General features: G+C 29.6%; 1 protein-coding gene and 1 long non-coding RNA gene across 3 annotated transcripts in view; both read left to right on the top strand.

Moving 5' to 3' along the window:
• LOC145313159 (protein croquemort-like) overlaps nt 1-8,982 on the top strand; it is a 46,077-nt gene extending 37,095 nt beyond the window's left edge. Inside the window, exons 16-19 of one of the 2 annotated variants that reach the window (XR_013877270.1) lie at nt 2,616-2,761; nt 7,010-7,099; nt 7,622-8,384; nt 8,728-8,982. Coding sequence is in view for 1 of the 2 variants with exons in the window: in XM_080152434.1 (XP_080008560.1) it covers nt 2,616-2,761; nt 7,010-7,099; nt 7,622-7,676 (291 nt within the window). In the remaining variant the exon portion in view is untranslated. Of the gene's footprint in view, nt 1-2,615; nt 2,762-7,009; nt 7,100-7,621 lie in introns of both variants that reach the window. The other variant, XM_080152434.1, reaches the window with a different exon arrangement.
• A 4,838-nt stretch (nt 8,983-13,820) lies between these two features.
• On the top strand, nt 13,821-14,727 carry LOC145313160 (uncharacterized). The gene is made up of 2 exons (XR_013877271.1): nt 13,821-14,116; nt 14,313-14,727. It is a non-coding gene; the product is annotated as an uncharacterized LOC145313160 (long non-coding RNA).
• The last annotated feature ends 5,528 nt before the right edge of the window (nt 14,728-20,255 follow it).

Below are 20,255 nucleotides of genomic sequence, written 5' to 3' on the forward strand. Positions count from 1 at the left end.
AAATTGTAGAGGTTTTTTGAGATTTTCTCAGGCTAGGAACGAGATTTTTTTAAACAGTCAAAAGTTCCGGATTCTATTCCTCAATGCCTTTCCTGGGAGCACCATGAAGCCATAGTTCTGATTCAATACATTTTTGACACCCATTAACAAATAGCTATACAATTGAATGTCTGGTCCACTGCATGATAGACTCGAAATGTAGTATTACCAAACTTTACCAATAAACTGTAAACAAATATGATAAATATACAAGCAAAATAACAAGTTAATGTTGAATTTCAATTCCTTCTCGTCCCTTCTTAAGCATAAAATGAATTTGAAAATTTTGAAAATAGATTTTAATTTCCTTATAAGGATGTTGTTTTTATATGTCGTCTTTATGACAGGTAAATATTTTATAAATATATTTCTTAAATTATATATAAAAGAAAATATTATACAATAATATCAAATTAAATTAAAAGTATTTCAACTTGTTTTATTTTTTTTGGTACTAAACTCATCCCTGACTTGAATGAGAGAAAAAATTTGTTTTGAATCAGATTGCAGAAAGAACATAATAATAAAATACACAATAGTCTCTTTGTGAGTTTAAATTTATAACATTATTTTTTGTTAATGAATTAATGAAAATTATTTTGTTTAAAATTTGACTAAATGACATCTCGTATAATATACTTTACATTCCATCTTAAAAATAAATCTGTAAGGTGTATATATATGTTTAGATATCTGTAAACCACCAATTTATGACTATTGATTTTTGATCAGCTGTAGGTTTCAATACTAGATGTTTTTTTAAGTAGCGCAGCTACTCTAAATCTAGAGAATAAATCTAATTTTGCTTAGAATTTACTTTTAGGTGTTTTAAACATTGTAAATTAAAGATTTTATTTTAATAATTAATATTTTACAACAATATCTTCTAAAAACTGTGAGGAAGTTTGATAAAATTACGTTTATTTTGCAAGCTTGTTTGAAAATATTTCATTATTTTTATAATTCTGACAAAATAGATTTTCTGTTTAAATAAATAACATAGCCACAAAAAGGTTTAAGTAGTTATTGAAATATTCTATTACTATTCTTGCTAATTAAATATTCGTTAACTATGTTTAATTTGCATTTTTAAAATAGACAAGAAAAATATCCTACTTAAATGCTAATTTTATGAAGTTATCTTAAACCTTTTCCAAAAGTTTGTTTTATAAAACTTTTTTATTTTTCATTGATTTTATTGATTATATAGGTTAAAAATATCAAAAGTATTTTTCAAAGGCTATAGATAAATTTTGATTAATTTCGATTTTTGATTTTTTAAATTTTTTTAAAAATCTGCAAGAATATGCATGTCTATTCAAAGAATAGATTATATAAAAAACAAAATTAAACATATTCATATTTTTACCATTAAATCGCAAATATTTAAAATCATTAGATTTTAAGCTTATTTTGCATGGAAACACATTTTTTTAGTTATTTTTTCTCAACAATGGATCTTAAATGATTATTACTGAAAACTTTTATGAAAATGTTATTATCCAAAACTTCAAATAAAGGAAATAATTGCCGTTTGCAAAAATGTGTGCAAAAAGTTGCCAATATCTTGTTAGAAGGGACTTAATGGATTTGAATTCTTACTGCTTATGAGTTAGTGGACTATAAACTATTAGAAAAGTGTCACTTTAAGGTGAAATTTTGAGGGTCAACTTTTTTTCTTTTAAAATTCGCAGTGGGTCGTCAGCGGTTTTAAGACTTAGGATGAATTTTAACGTGTATTATACTCATAAAAACATTTGCAGATCCCTGCTTTGGTCTCAGAGAAAAAATGTCCAAAATCGACCCACCCTAATGCGAATTTTGTTATCCTTTTTTTAATCCTATTAAAATGTGTGTTAGATAATCTTTAAAAAATATATATTTCTTAGTTCATTACTTAGATTTTCCTCTTTGCAAAAGTTAATTTGATGAATTCATGTTATAATTTTGTGACAATTTATTAATTAGATGTCAGCTCAAAAAAATAACAGAGCACATTTCCAGAATTCCAATAACCAAAGGAAGAAAATTTAAAATTATCAGAGCTTGTTGATTGATAAAACATTAAAACAATGTTAAACAAAAGTAATTTTGAAAGAAGAAAATTCATTTTCTCGTATTCATTCGAATCCGGTGGATAGGAACCGGTTCCCATCCATACAAAAAAAAACTATGTCTATCATCGTATTATATCCAGCTTTCTACGAATATAAAAATGTACAGTCATAAGATTAAAACCAGTTTTTTTAAGCCGGTGCCTTCGGCACCTCGGGGCTAAAAAAACTAGTTTTAATCTCATAATTGTACATTCTATATCCGCGGAAAGCCGTTTATAATACGATGCGAGAAATAACTATTCCAAAGTTTTCCTGAATAGCGATTTCATGCGAGAAAAATATGAAATATAATATATTTGTTAAATATGAAAAAATGGAATTAATATGCATCAAATTCTTATTTTCAAAAATTATTTTCTGTTGTAAGCTATGATATTTTGGATGAAGGAATTTAGTTTTGTCTGCAATGTTCCCTGATTTTGAATTAAATACAATAAACTAATACTATTTTTTTTCTAGATGAGACCTAATCCAAACCTTGGCAAGAACTGGGAAAAGATACCCTCGACCTTTCTACCTGTCATTTGGTTCGATGCAGAGGCCACCACGAATAAGGAGGTGGATGGCCAGATTTGGTGGCTTGTCAATATTGTTGAGTTAGTCAGGTAAATTCTCCACCATAGCCGTCCAAGGGGGTGGGGTAATGGGGTGATTCCCCCCCCCCCGCCAAACGAATTTGGGGGTGCCTATTAATACATTATCAAATTACCCCCCCAAAAAATTTTAACCCGGGGGTAAATTTTGGGGGGGATAAACAAAATTTACCCCTGCCAACAGATTTTACGGGGGGTAATTACCCCTCCCCCCCCAAGCTAATTTTACCCCAGGGGTAAAGATTTTTGGGGGAGATAAAAAAATTTGCAGCGCGCTTCGCTTCGCGCGCTACCTGAAACCGTTGTAGGTTAAACAATTTACAGTTACAGCAAGCAACCATTTATATATTAAGAAAGGATAAATAACTTTTTTTTGCCAAAATCAATCATCTAAAAGACTCCTCATTTACTCTTAATTTTATTTTATTTTTCAAAAATGTTCTGAAATAATTTCTGATTTGTAAAACTTTTTATTAGGTAGTTTATTCCTTTTAAGCATAAAATAAAATTTTTAAAAAGCATTTTATTTTGAAAATGTTTTAATTTTTATTGGTCAATTATGGAGATGCTGCGCTTTAATTATAAACCCAAATTATTTTTTTCAAAAACTAATTAATTTTGATTTAAATATTATCTTTCCCTAGTTACTATGTACTATTGAAACTAATAAAGACAGCGTATTTTTTAAACAAAGTACACGGTAAAGGTCAACAACAAGATTGAAAAAGACTTATAGTAGCGCAGATTAAATAAATGATTGATAATTTTGTTTCTCGTATTCATTCGAATCCGGTGGATAGGAACCGGTTCTCATCCATTCGAAAAAAACTATGTCTAGCAGTGAATTATATACAGCTTTCTACGAATATAAAAATGTTCAATCATGACATTAAAACCAGTTTTTTAGCCCGTGCCTTCGGCATCTCGGGGCTAAAAAAACTGGTTTTAATCTTATAGTTGTACATTCTATATCCGCGGAAAGCCGTTTATAATACGATGCGAGAAATAACTATTACTACTTAACATTTGGATATGTTGTAAAAATCTGGATAAAATTAAATAATACTAAAACAGTTGTTGTTGATGTACATGCAAAAGTACAGCTTAATAGTAGCAGTGTTACTTGAGACATGCAGGAAAGCAATGACTATCGCGTACTTGTGTATTAGTTACAGCGTGTATACCTATTCTAATAAACATAATTCTAACTTTCATTGATAACAATCTTTACACTAAAGTAACAGGATGTTTGTCTGTGTGTTTGTGTGTTTGTACCAAATGATCTCGCTAACCGCTGAACCGATCGGGTTCTCCTTAACAGGGTAGCTTCTCATAGGTCACAGGAAGGTTTATAACTATTTTGGGGGAGGGAACCACCACCCTCCTTAGAGAAATTGCCTCTAGGAAAATTACCCCCCAAAATTTTTTTAAAACTTTTTCTTTTAAAATCTAAAATAATAAATTAGGTTATCAAATTCGGTTCTCCTATCCTCAAGTGTCCCTAGAGGCCTCTAGGGGCGTAGCCGCTAGTATGGAATAATTTTCTGGTTATATCGTTTTCGGTATCTTTTCAATCAAATAGCCAACTATAGTTTATAGTTTTGCATTGAGCAATATCAAAATGAAGAAAACTAAAAGGCTAAGTTAGGTGGGGACTTGATCGTTTGGCAGATCTAAGACACATGTCAAAGTCATAGAAAATCACAGAATAAGAACAATGACAACAAAATTAGATGTTAAGCTTTTTAGTTCATTGTATTTTTTGTTTGTTCTTATAACAGATCTATAGTATAGATGTATATACAGATAACTTCCTCCCTTCCTTTTTCAAAGACCTCTTCGTCTGCTTCTAAATTATTTTCTGCTACTTGGCTGTGTTGATATAAGCGACACTATTGGTTGTTTTTAATAACCAAAAGAAAGGTTGCACAAGGCGGTTGCGGTGAGGAGATACAGTTATTTAACCCTTTCTCCCTTTAATGTTTTACTCTGATGTTCTTAGAAATCAATAAAATAAAATGTTATTTATATTATCTGAAATTGTCTTGCATAATACCTATTCCTGTGTCACACAAGCAAAACATTTTCCTAGCCAGAAAAATTCAGATATTTTCTCGTTTAAAGTATTAATCGATATATTATAACTTGGATGTTGCAATAAATTTTCATATCTATAATACAAAGTAGAAGTATGTCTGTATGTCTGTCTATTCCGTCCCTTAAGATCTCGGTAACCACTTAACCGATCGGATTCTACTCTTCAGGGTATATACCTACTGGTCCTGTGGTGGTTTTAGACTATTTTCTTAGGGGGTGGGACACCCCCAACCCCCCCAAAAACAAAAAAAATCCCCCCATTTTTTTAAATAGAAAGTAGTGGGGGCACTTTAGTAGGGGTACTTAATTTTTTTTTAATTACCTCTAGGGGCAAAGCCCCTAGAGGCTAAGGGCGAAGCCGCTAGTCCAATTATATAAAGTAGTAGGCTATTTTTGTCTGTAGCGAAGAATCTCACTAGCCGCTAATCTCAAAATAAATTCCTTCCCCCCCCCCCCCCCCCCAACCCTTTCTTTAGTTTTCCTAGAGTCCTCTAGGAGCGTAGCCGCTAGTACTCTAAAGTGATGCTTACAGCTTGCTAAAATAAAGATACCCCCCAACTACCACCTTTACTCCATCCCCTCCCAAAGATACCCCCCAACTACCACCTTTACTCCATCCCCTCCCAAAGATACCCCCCGACTACCACCTTTACTCCATCCCCCTCCCCTCCTACTGAATGAACGTACTGACCAGTAAATGCGGTTCATACTAGCAAGCTAAATTGACGTCACATTTTCCCTGTCAATATATCCACATATTTCCTAAATCCATTAAGGTATTTATTTAATGAAAAATTAGAAAGTACAAATACGTAGTCGCGCGTTTTTAGCATGACAGAGATGGGTTTTTGAGAAAGAATGCCGCGTGGGACACCCCCAACCTCCCCAAAAATAAAAAAAATACCCCCCTCCAAAAAAAAAATTTAAATTTTTTAACTAAAATTATAAATGATAGGAGAGGCACCCTCCCCCCCCCCCCCAAAAAAAAAAAAAAAAAAAAATCCACCCCCCAAAAATATTTTTTAAAATTTTTCTTTTAAAATCTAAAATAATAAATTGGGTAATCAAATTCGACTCCCCCATCCTCAAGTGACCCGAGAGGCTTCTAGGGGCGTAGCCGCTAGTGAAAAATATAGCAATAATAATACTTTAAAACTTTAATATTTTTACTTTAAGTGGTCAAAATTTATCCATAATTACTCATTTTTATTTTGTCTATTTTCGATTATAAATAGTCTAAAGTTTTAGAGAATATATATTTAGTTTAGGGGCGAAGCGATGACATTTTATATAACACCACAGATCAATAAGCATTTAAAAGCAAGCATTGATAGTAATGTTAGATAAACAATTTGAAAAATAAAAAGCTGTCTAGATATTCTATAAGCTTTCTATTTATACTTGTACTACCTATAGGTTGAACTTTTTATCTTGGAGACTTTTTCAGATAAAAATAATAAATAAACTTAACTTAACTTATTGGGGTTTTACAAAATAGATAAAATTGTACCTCAAATCTTATTTTTTTTGCGACAGATATTATTTAATCAGTGCATAATAACATATTCTCATAGATGCTTTCCTATAAAAAAAAACAAGTATTTCACATTAATACATCGTTTTGCAATGTTAGACAACTTGCAAAATATTCTAATTTCTGTAATTTGAAACCCTGAGAATTATTTTATCTTGATTTTTTCCCCCTAATTTCTGTATAGTAGCAGTAACTTTTGTTTGTACGTTGAACATTGAACAGAGGTTATGGGGTGGTTTTAGGTAATTTTATGCCTTTCCTTTACTAGATACTTTATATGCGAGATGTGTCATATACATTGGAGTTATTACTATTTATATTTACTAGCGGCTACGCCTCTAGAAACCTCTAATGTCATTTAAGGGAGTGTTGGGTGGGAGAAGTCGAGCCTTCACTTTCAATTTTAGTTTTAAAAGAAAAGAAAAATGGTGTTTTTTTGGGGGGAGGAGATTATTTTTCTTGGTTTAATTAATCTTGTGAAGGACCTTCGCTACAGACAAAAAAAAGCTTATATATTGCAACGGATAGAAATTTTTATTTCATTATGATTGGAATTACTGTGCTGTTTTGTGATGGGATCAGCTATTCTTATTTTCCTTATTGGTTTTTATCAATTGTTTTCATTTCAGTATGATTGGACTTTGCTGTCTTGTGATTGGCTCAGTTATTCTACTCCTCGGCATTTCATTAGTTGTTAAACACAAACTGAAACACGTCAGGCAAAGAATATAATATCTATTAGTTGATTTATTTGGGATTGATTTTATAGTGAAAATTCAAAGATGTTATTCTATTCTTTGTTTCCATTATAAAAGAAGTACAACTGCCATACATAAATCGATATATAAGGGGGGGTTTTTTATGCAACCATCTCGTAATCAGTGAGCAAATGGCACTTAGAATTCGAATTTCGATCTGAAATTTTGCATGAGTAATGCTTGGTAGGTCTATTTTTCCTAAATCGACAAAAAGTTGAAAAAGTAACGGCTAACGGCTCAGCCACGTATTCTATATCCATTCAAACATTGGAGAATTTAGCTAAAATGATATTCAAAATCATAAATATTCCCCTGACTTGTAATATGTAAAATTATTTTTTTTTGTGGGGGGGGGGAGAGGTAAGTATATCTCCATATCCTCCTCCCTATTGGAAGTTTTTATTAATTTATTTTAGAAGAAAAGTTGATTTTAGTATATCTAAATTATTTACAAATCTATATCTCTATATTCTTTGTTATCAGAGCGGAACCAGTGGCCTTGAGTGATGAAATAAAAGAGGTGCTGGAACCCTTGTAGAGACTCAACGCACCACAGAATTAAAACTCTAGATAGAACTCTAACTGTTAATGGAGATAAAAAGTTGCATTTATTAAAACGAGCTTAATTAACATAGGTACCAAGTTTTAATAGATTTTTTATGTACAATACTTTTTAATACCTCATTTTATACCGTACCATGAGCTTAGGTACTTTTTTAGTAGCCCTGCTACACTTTTGACTTACGTATGGTTGTACCTACCCATAGAAAATATTTAAGAAGAATAAACAATGAAATAATGACTCTTAAGAATAAGCTAATGTCATTTAGCTTTATGATAATAAAAACAAAAATTTAAATTATGAAAACTTAAAGAACATTTTCTAGTTAATGCTAGTATGATATATTTGTTTTATGTATTATGTTGTTTGATAATGGAAATCTGTAATTTTACTGAGATATGATGGTGCTTATAATATGATGACCAATTCTAAGAACTTATTATTTAAACACTTTTTTATACCTTATCTATTAAATAGTCTTAGTTTGACACGGTTTGATCAAGAATCGAACCCGACACCTCCCCGATAGCATATGAGCAATAGCATGCCACCAGTTGCGCCAATGCGTCTTACAAACTATGATTAAGTACATTTTAAATACTGGCTAAATAAAGTGCTTAAAAAATGAGTGCTTGTAATGATCATCGTCTCTATACATTAATTTCTAGATTATATACTAAAGGGGTAGTTTCACGAAATGCATTTGAACTTAATTTAGTGAACCGCATGTTTTATCCTGGTTAAATGGTTAAACTACATTTATATGGCATATATTTGAAAAAATTTCAATTTTCTACCACATAGTTTTTGAAATATCAAGACTTGAAAATCGTCTTTTTAAATTGCATATATCACAAAAAGACAATTTTCAGGTCTTGATATTTTAAAAACTACGTGGTAGAAAATTGAATTTATTTCAAATATATGCTATTTAAATGTAGTTTACCCCATTAACTAAGAAAAAATATGCGGTTCACTAAATTAAGTTCAAATGCATTTCGTGAAACTACCCCTTTATTGTTCTTAGTCATTTTATGTTCATACTAAAAAGTAAACTTAAACCTTAAACAGTCACTTCTAGATAATTTTAATAGTAAATTCAGTGTTGGCTTGACTTTAGCAAGGCATTTGGTATTTTATCTAAAAACTTTAACAATGTGGTAAACATCAACAGCATGATTAGAGTAGAAATACATAAATATTAAACTTTTAAACAAAAGATATTCTTCGGATTTCTCCATCATGCTAATTTGTCATAGGAATCGCAATTACAATTAACTAAGTTTATTTTTACTTTTTGTACGGACATATCAAAAGTTACACAACAGAAAACTAAACTGTGATTTCTTGCCTAATAAAAATAATAATGATTAAAAGATATTTGTGAATTTATATTTTTAATAAGTAAATTTTGACTCGTATTTTTTCAGCAAATCTGAATGAGAATTTTTAATTTTATCCCACTTGTATAACGCTGAACGGATGATTTTTTTTAGGTTTAATATAAGATATGACAGGTTTAATATAAGATAGTTTCAGCATTTTATTTTTATAAAAAAAACTTTTTTGCGAACTCAAGCGTCGGATACAGCCGTTCATATTTAGCTAGTTGAGAACAAAAATGGTTTAAATAATAGTTATTTATCGAATCGTATTATAGACAGTTTTCTGTGGATATTAGAATAAAAAATTATAAAATTCAAAATAGTTTTTTTCAGCCTCGAGAGGCGAAGGCCCGAGCTTGCAAAACTGGAATTTTTATGATTTTTATTTTAATATTTGTGGAAAATTGTTTTAAATACGATGCTATACTTTATTTTTCTGTGTGGCTGAGAACTGGTTCTAATCCTGTGAATATTATTCAGTTTCAAACCCATTCTAGAAAATACCTTTACATTATCCGAAAGAAGTTGTATCAACTTTTTTTTTTATAGCTAGCCGGTTCTTTTAGTAAGTAGTAGATGTAAAATTTTTCATAGAATTCAGATATGCAATCGGTTTTTTTGTAGACCTCTTATTTTTTAAGTAATTTAAGTTTTTTAAAAAAATAATTAAGTCGGTTTTAAGGTACTAAAACGCAACAAAATAAAAGAAGAAAATGGCCAGTAAGAACAAAAATAGTAAGATCTTTAATTTGACACCTTACTTTTAAAATTCTGTTGAGTAATTATTGAAAAAATCTATTTTTTTAACCTCGGTTTAATAAAAACTTTAGACCTAAATATTTTCTCAAACAGACATAAAAACATGGGTTCATATATACCTTTAGAATCAGAAAAATATTACGAATCCATTGTAAGCAAAATTGAAAAAAAGTAAAAAAATTAAAAATTAAACAAATGGCCAATTGTATTTTTTGTTCAGGCAACACTATCATCTTCCCTTTTTTACCCCCTCTTTACCCCCTTCCCATTTTTATACTCAATTGAAGAATTAAGACGTTGCCTGTACAATATAATATGATATTTTCATATAATTCCTTTTATTGTAGTTTATATACTATATTGTAAACTTTTTTTTCAATTTTGCTTACAATGAATTCGTAATATTTTTCTGATTCTAAAGGTATATATGAACCCATATTTTTTTATCTGTGAAATAATAAAATTAAGTTCAAAGTTTTTATTCTCGTGGGTTTAAAAAAATCGATTTTTTCAATAATTACCTGACAGAATTGAAAAAGTAAGGTGTCAAATTAAAGATCTTACTATTTTTGTTCATAATGGCCATTTTCTTTCTTTTTTTTGTTGCATTTTAGTACCTTAACCCATTAGTGACAATTCGTGCAATAATGCACGATTTAAAAAACCATAAAAAACACATGAAATTTGAAGGTTTAGGTCTTTTTCGGCTTAATGAATATTATAGAGTCAGGATATGGGCAAAACATTCTATTATATAAGTTTGGTATTGGTCAACCATAAATTAGTACAAAACCATTTGTTATGGCTTCACCATCAAATTCGAAAAAAATATTTTTAAGAAGGTAAAAAATACTCATTTGATTTAAATATTTTTAAAAAGGTAGACTTATCATATAGTATTTTTTATATATTTTACAACAAAAAAAGAATTTTAGACATAGGTGTTTTTTTAATGCGCTTTTTTTCACATTTAATTGTCGTACAATAATGAACGATTCGGAACGTGCACTATTGAACGATCTATAAATTCGTGTAATATAGATCGATTGGGATCATTCACTATAGAACGATAATTTTTAAATACATTTAATGTTCCAAAAAATCAACTTTTAGCAATGTTTCATAGATGAAAATCTTCCCAGGACCTATGAGAAGCTTCACTGTAAAGGATAACCGAACAGATTCAGCAGTTAGCGAGATCCTTTGGTATACACAGACAGACAGACTATAGATATTCTGTTAATTTTCGTATTGACATTATCTATCTATCTATGTTTAAAAACACTTGCTATACCTTAACAACAACTATAAAACGTCCTTGTCTTGTCTAGTAGCAAAAAAGACAATTTCTCAATTTTTCTCCTGTTCTCTTTCTTTTTCAATGTATCTCTCTCTCTATGTCATTTTCTTTCTCTAAAGTTTTCTCTGCTATCGGATGGGCCATTGTTATCTAATGGAGGGAGAAGTAAAATAGCCTAAAACTAACCAAAGACCTACATATATATGACATATGTTATAGACTTAAACAATCCCGTGAAGCTTCCTAAAATGGAGAACTCAATCGGTTCAGTGGTTGGCAAGATATTGACAGACAAACATAAAAAAACTAAAAGCTTTGTATAATAGGATGGATAGATCAAAATCTATAGAAGTAAATTTTTTCTTTCAATATATCAATATATAATGGATGTCTGTATGTCTATCTATCTTTCTATGTGTTTTCTAAAATTCATATCTATCAAAAAGCATTTAAATCTATATATATCCATTTAATTTTTTCATATATGCAATAAGTATTCTTAAGTATATACACCTCTAAATAGCCTAAAACCGACTGACAAAGTAAAACTCGGTGCTTATTGCTTTTAGAAATCTTCATATTTAGGATTTTTCTTCTATCAGAATAAGCTGACGTATAATACAAAAAACTTTTTAGACATAGCCACATTTAGAACTATAAAGTAGCTTTGCAACTAAATTTAATTGATACAAATTTTTAGCCCTCTCACAGCAAATAAACAAGGATAAACATATTTAAAAGTAGCGCAGCAATAATAGGGAAGTTTTTGGAGGGTAAAAGGGTTATATTAAAATTATACAATTATTAAGGACTTTTTTAATTGTTAAGTTTATGAAAGTTGAGGTTTTTAAAGTCTAGTTCCCTTATAGAAATATCCTACAGATAATCAACTTCTTTCTTTACATCAAAATTCTAAAGTAGAAAGTATTGTTTTCACGTCTTTCGAAGGTACTCTTAACGCTAAAGTTTCTAAAATATTCAAATAACTATTTGTCATTATTATTCTAAAGGAAAATAAATAATGAAAACAACAACCACACCACAATCCCCTCTTGCTACGCATATTCAAAATCTTTAACCCTTTCTTTAGCTGATTTTTCATTTTTTTGTTTGTTTTGTATTGGTTAGACCAATATTAGAAATGTAGCGCAAGTGTAAATAGGTTTAAAATGTCAAAAAATTGTATAGGTATGTGTTTTTACTAATACAAATTATAAAGAATTAATCTTAATCAGCAGTTTTACCTAACCATTATTTTATAACAATGCGATGCATCTCTACGATTCATTAAACCAAAGAAAAAAAGAAATATTAAATATCTGATTCAGATTTTTCAAAAATATACTTTTTTCCTTTACAGGACGATTGAGAATGAAAACTTCTGTTTTTGAAATATATATTTGGCCTGTACAAAGATGTTAGTTTGATAAAGTAGTCTTGGGTTAAGATGGATCAATAGATTTTAAAACTATTCTAAAGGAATAATGCATTGGGACGATACATTGATATACAATTATATCCCCAATGATGATAAACAGTATTACTGATTCGGTAATTTAAAAATAATGGTTTAAAAGTTTGGACACAACTCTTTTGGAAACAACAAACCAAAATGCAATAAAAATTTCCACAGGTATACACTTTTGGGTACCAGTGTAATTTACAGCCCATGTCCCCTCCCTCCCTGTTAGTTATAGAGTCGCTGCGCATACAGAGAATGTCCAAAATTCATGGCGAATTTAACCAATTTTTACTTACCCTAAAAAACTTTAATATTCTTTTGGGGGCATATTTAGCCCTCCCCCCCACCAATCTGTGAGGGTTAAGCTTTAAAATTTTGCTATAATTAGGGTTGGTCTGTCCGTCCGTCTGGGACAGTTAACTCTTTTTTTTAAATTTAAACAGGTTAGAATTGAATACTGATTCCTATTACCACAAGGAATAATGTTATTAGCAAAGCATCTCTATATTCAAGTCCTGAAAATGTAAGTATGTCCTTACACAGTATCCTGTATTTAAGAAGTTTGAACAAATTTGCTTCCAATTTTGTTTAGACTTATATATTAATTTTTTGCTTATTTAGTTTTGACACTCTATAAGTGTTAATTTTTGTTTGTCTTACTATTTCAAGGTTTCGCTTTTATGGATGATGTTATCCTTAAATGAAAATTGATTAGAAATGAAGCAGCTTATTTTTTGTTCTACTTTATACATACCCCCCCGCCCCCCCCCCCCCCCCAATTTGTGATCAAGGTGCCTCTGGAGATATATATAAGCCAACTTATCTTAGCATAATATTCCCCTTCCCCCACCTCCCCCATCCCCTCAATAATTATGGTTTATTTGTGCAATTGTGTTTCAATTTTTAGTGTCGTGCAGTAGTGTTCGATCCGAATCGTGCAGTACTGAACGAAAAAAAAAACTTTTTTGTCTTACATATTATCAAAAAACTTATTTCGAGACTTGTTTAAGTTTGATAAAAACTAAGAAACCCTGAAAATTACACAAAAATCGGATCACGGGAAGTAGAATTGTCACTAATGGGTTAAAATCGACTTAATTTTTTTTTTTAAACTTAAATTACTTAAAAAATAAGAGGTCTACAAAAAAAACCGATTGCATATCTGAATTCTATGAAAAATTTTACATCTACTACTTACTAAAAGAACTAGCTAGCTATAAAAAAAAAGTTGATACACCTTCTTTAACTCTTAACATTATTAGTTTTTACTTTTTTTTCAAATATTGATTTAATATAATTTTTCTTTTAACATTCCTCTCATTAAAATTCATTAATATTTTTTCCATAAGATCATGTAAATAATATTATTTGATTTTATAATTACAACTTTATGATATTGTGATTTTAACAATTTTAATCTTGTAATTTTAATTTTATTAAGCCAGTGTAAAGTTAGATATGATTAGATTATATATTTAATACAACCCAAAATTACAACATCCCTTTAACTGTAAGTGGACCATTCAATCGCTCCCAACTCCCCCTTTCCCCCGATATTTTTTTTATTTTGAAAGGCTTACAATGACCTAACCTTGTGTGCTACTAGCCCTTAGGGACTTCTCCAGCTTTACTTAGCAAACTTAGAAGTATATCAAAACAAACATAAACATAATGTATTTTAAAAAATGTCTACTTACTGTTAAAAGGGAAATTGTCAATTACATTTTAAATTGCTGGACTGATCGTGCGATTTGTAAAATTTTATTTTCTATACTTTTTCCTTTCAGTTAAGTATTATGAATTAACTTTTTTTGGTACATTAAAAAAAATTATAAATTATAATATTACTAAAACATTTCAATGCAATGTTTTTAAACATTTACAAAAAGCAGTTTATAACTAAAAATTTTTTTTATTCTCAACTAAATAGATCTTATACAAAAACAAATAAAAATTCTCAATGTACTTGTGATATTTTAATATACATATTAATATAACAAAATAAAAATACAAACTGCATTTTAGTAAGATCAGGCTTTATTATGTGAAAAAATGTAAATAATTTTGTAATTATTAACATATGTAAAACAATTATATAATAATAAATGATAATGAAAACTATTGCTTTGTATCTTTTGGAGCCCTTTGCGATATTAAGATTTAATTCCTATAATATAAAGACTAAGTTATTTTTTTCCTGTAGCTTAAGATTTTAATAAATACTGAACTGATTTACTTCATTTAGGTTCTGAGATGGTTTGAGGCTTTTTGACTTTCATATTACAGCCTTAAAATGGTTTTATGTTTTTTTTATACTCTCTTACACTTTTGAATGAATAGTCCCCAGATGCTAAGGTCGCAGACATAAGTTAATAATTAAACAAGGGTAATTTTTGGCATTACATACAGTTTTATCATCTAAGATTCAGAGATAAATTTTTAAGAAAAAATCTAGAATTCTGGTAATGAACAACAAGGGCGGTTTCTCTTCTGAAAGTTGGGGTGCCCTGCCCTTCCCCACAATAGTTATAAACCTTTCCAGGACCTATGAGAAGCTACATTGTAAAGGAGAACCATATCAGTTCAGCAGTTAGCGAGATAATTTGCTACAGATAGACACGCACAGATCCTGTTACTTTTATATAAATATTGTAAAAAAAATCACGAAACCTTTCAACATAATTTTTTTCAGTTTCTTGCAAGCTACTGAGATGGGTTTTTGAGAAAGAATGCCGCGTTTTTCCGGCATTTTTTAGACATTGATTGATTGAACGAAGACGATATCGTCTTTCGTTCAATCAATCATTATTATGTAAATGCCAACAGAGTATACAACTAAAGAATTCATAATTTTCAAATTAATATTTTAGTCATTTGTATAATGTCTAATACAGCTCTAAAAAGATGCATTAATTAATATGCAGCAAAAATAGATTTAAGATAATTTGTTTTTCTTCTATGAAAGCCGTACCAACAAAAGCGAAATAATTAAATAAATAGTTGTATACTCTGTTTATTCGACATGTCTAAAAAATATCAAAAAAACGCGGCATTCTTTTTTCAAAAACCCATCTCTGAAATTTTTAATCTAAAAACAGGCATATTAATATGTCACTGCTGTATCACAAAATTTGGAATCTTCAGGGATAAGACAATGGGCGATGATTATTAAATACAGAAATGCTTTGTTACATTTAGAAAACACTGTACGTACATCGCTCACTATAAGTAACATGTGGAAGCGCTTAACCTTGAAGTAACATGATCCTAAAAAAAATTATGCCTTCTGTTCATTACCATTATTAGTTAAAAGATTGAACATTGTTAGATTTAACTAACAAATCTAGATTTTATTTGGGTAACCAATGTTTTTATAGCCGACGAATAATCATATAATTTTGGTACCTTTATAATTTACAGTCCAATGTGATGTACAATCCCTAATGATGATTCACAAAAATACCCATTCTGTAAACGTTGGACACTCAACTTAATGAGCATATCAACCAAAAGTCAATGAAAGTCCCCAAAGTTGCAAAGAAAACGTTTTTTAAACTTTGGAACTAGTGTTATAAACAGATCAATGGGACATTGCACAACAACATCCAAAAGAAATTTCCAATCCACCAAGTCTTCCGGATATGAAAAGTTAACACGTAGGAATTAAATGATTGTCAGCCGAAATCAATCACTAGCTTCTTATTCCGGCCAATAATCTTCAATTTAAAGACGTGCAATAGGGGCGTGTGAGGCTAGGGTAAAACCCAACTCCTTCTCTGGGTTGTACAAAGGATGGGTCATATCACCCCTTTAAAAGATTTTTAAAAATGTTTTGCTTTTCATTCCTCTGAATGCAGCGTATACCAATAACGAAATTAATTCGGAAAAAATCACTAAACCTGTTTTCTGGCTGTTATTGGGGGGCAACACATCGTAAAATTGACTAACTCTCTATTTGCCCGGCCCCACAAATGTTATTTAAATTTATTTCGCTTGTTGGTTATACCTTATTTCTGCTTGGAATGATCAATTAACACCCACTTAAACATTTATCATAAATTATATCATAAAGGGCAAAACGAGTATAAGCGCTTCGCGCACACCTCTGGAAAAATCACTTGCACGCGCCTTCGGAAATTCATTGTTTCTTTGATTCGCACATTTATTTCCTTAAAGATTCACCATAAATATGTTTTTATCAAACAGAGAAAAAATAAAGAAAATGTAAAAATGCCTTTATTATTAGATTAATCAAGTCAGAACAACATTTTTTTTAAATATAGCACTTTATTATAAAATAAAAGTGTAATTTTAATTTATTTATCTTCGATTACATCCTTTTTATTCTAATTTACATCTATAATATTGTTATTATAGTTTATTGCTGTTTTAAGAGAACTTCCAATAAAACCACAAAGCTTTTCATATATCTATCTGTCCACACCCCTTTCAATAATTTCACAAAGTTTCTCATCATTTCAAGATTATGTATAATTTTATGTTAGAGTAGCTTAAATTATGTTATTATTAAATCATATTTTCAATATAAAATGAATATTCAGTTAAATAGTGGTTACGCCCCTAGAATCTAAGGTTTATGTATCTGAAAAGCGGCTATGCAAATAGCTTAAAACCACCCCAAGACATAAATTCAATTATAAAATAGCCTAAAACAAAATTAGGACATATGTAAAGCTTTCTTAAGATGGAGAACTCAATCAGTTAAAAAGTTAATGCGAATTTGAGCTTTAGAAAAAAAACCGTTACTACTTTATAAAAATAGGAATGAACATAAACATTATGTTTTTGTATTCTCATTTTTAAAAGCGAAGCTTGTTTACTTTAGTGTTGGTCAGCTTTAGTATCTAACGTGTTTTAATCGTCCTGTTTATATTAAGATTACTGTAATTTTATGGTATAATTGAAGACATTGCAAATCTATTGTCATTATGAGAAGTGTAAAGTAAGTAGATTTTAAAATATACAACATTCTATCTTTTTCTATGAATTTAAACACTTTAAAAAATATAAAACTGAAATAATTTATCCTAACAATCTACCTGTTTATATAACTTTGAAATAAATCAATGATTTCAAGCATAAGATTGAGAAGGTCTAAACTCCGGATTTCCTGAAGAAATCACTTCCCAACCCCCCTACGATTTCTTTCTTCCTTGTTGTAGTATTCTATTAAAAGCGCCAAAATTTATTTAGCAAAGTTTGAAAATCGCTATAATATTGTAACATTGTAAAAAAATACCAAATCTTTTTATTCAAATCATACTCAAGACCTCTAAGATAGGTCATATTTTTTTTAGTACATTTAATGTTATTGATATTTCGAGGCAGGCAGGAGAGATTGGGGTCTTTATTACACTTGTCCCCAAAGTTTCATAATAACGTTTTCTTATTCTTTGGCTTGACAACTTTGGGGACTTTTATTGAATTTTGATGGTTTAGTTCATCTAGTGGAGTGTCCAGACGTTTCAACCACTAATTGTAATCTACAGAAGGGGTAATTTTGTGTATCATGATTGGGGATGTATATCTATTTATCGGCCATTGGCTTACCAATGGATATTTCATTAATCTAACTAAAATGGCTATTGCTACAATTACAAAGTTAATCATTATTTCTACAAAAGTGCTAAAATTCATAATTTGCTGTATTTTCTAAACACTTGTTTTCACCTGTTTGTGATTATTGTTTCTTTATAATCTTAGGATATAAATTATAATCGATGTTTAATTAGTGTTTCTTTCAATACGCAAAAAAATACGGGAAAGTTTAAAGAAATTAGAAAAATCGAGTAACTAAAACCTTATCCTTATAAACCCCGAACAAACATAATAGGCAAATCTGAATTTTCAAAATAGCAGCTTTATTATTCATTTAGAATGATTTTACAATAAATATGAAATGAGATGCCTCCTTTGGTTACAATATTCCACTGTTATTTTTTTTATTAATCAGCACCAATAAAGCACAAGATCTCAAAAATTTATGAAATGAGTTAAAATCAAAATGTTATCCATGCGTTTATCATGAAATAATATATACCAAGGAAGTCCAAGCCTTTTTATTGAGGTGGGGAGGGGGGGTAAACATTCAAAATTCAAAATTTTGGAGGGTTTCATGTTTATATCATATAAGAAAGGACGTCCAAGTTTTTTTTAGTTTTTTGTGGGGGGGATAAAAAATCAAACTTCAAATTCAATTGGGAAGGGGGGGGGGTGGTAACCCCCCCCCCTAAGACGTCCTTAGATTGATATACTTGATAATTATAGGATTTCAGCCTTTTTAAAGTGGTTGAATGAATGTTTTATGTTTATCTTAACACATATCCTGGTTATATGTTCAAACAATTTAGCAAAATTAAATAACAGCAAAAATTATTACCATACAATTAAATATTTATACATTTTCACAACAAGCTGCAGGGTATTAAATATTTTATTAACAAGGATGACAACATCCATAAAAGCGAAGCACTGAAACGGTAGGACAAACGGACATTAAAACTTGTAATGTCAGCATTGATTAATCAGAATAAAATTTATTAAAAAACTGCTTGATACAGTATAATGTTTATGGACATAGTTACATTTTTAGGACTTGATTATTTATAATATTGTACTTTGATGTTCCAGGAATCAATATACCAAAAATCAAGTCAATTGGATAATTAGATCACATAAAAATTTGTTGTTAAAAAAGTAAAAAAAACATTATGTATAAAATGAACATACGGACATTCTAGTAATGGATATAGAGTTGCTACGCTTTTTAAATCGTACCTAACTACTACAGGAATCACCATGCAATCGATAGGACAATTCTAACATGCCTAAAATAACGAAAAAAGCTATTATAGAAATTCTTCGCTTTTAAAAACTATCTATGATTTAAGCTTTTTTAGTAATTTTTTTAGCTAGCATAATCATTTTCTAGCTTTCTTGAGGGAACACCAATCCTATCATGTCCAAAAGGAAATCACAGTTTCCGGGGACATTTCATTTATTACATGTTCCTACAGAGCCCTAGTAAAACAATATATTTTTCAATACGTCTTTGAAACTAGTTAATATCCGATAGATAGATTATAATCTTCTTGAAATAAATGAATAACAAAAGTGAGCATGTATGTCATATTATTGACATGTCTATTCACTATAAATACACATTATTGTTGACATAATAACAACACAATATTTTAACAAGGCAAACCAAATCAAAATAAGGTAAATTGTAAGGGACCCTCTTGTAAAGAAAAAGGATATTGGTCAAATACTTATCAATTACCACATGAGTTGTTAGGTATTAGCTATTTATCGTAAAGTATTAAAGACAGCTTTCCGTTGATATTAAAATTAAAAATTAAATTTAATCAAGTCGTTTGCGAGAAGTGCCCAACACAAAAGCCCGGGCTTACAAAACCGGTATTAATTTTATGATTTTTATTTTGAAATTCGTGGAAAATTTCTGTAATACATTATACGATGCTATAAATGATGTTTCAGGATGGCTAAGACTTGCCAAATAATATTTTTAACATCTGCACTAATAAAATAAATTAATTTTGATTGGTTGGATATAATAATTTATTAACCTGTCCAAATTCACACACCATTCAAAATATGAATTAAAT

This window comes from Acartia tonsa, chromosome 3 (assembly GCF_053477335.1).
Source record: "Acartia tonsa isolate MP-2025a chromosome 3, ASM5347733v1, whole genome shotgun sequence".
Lineage (NCBI taxonomy): Eukaryota > Metazoa > Arthropoda > Copepoda > Calanoida > Acartiidae > Acartia > Acartia tonsa.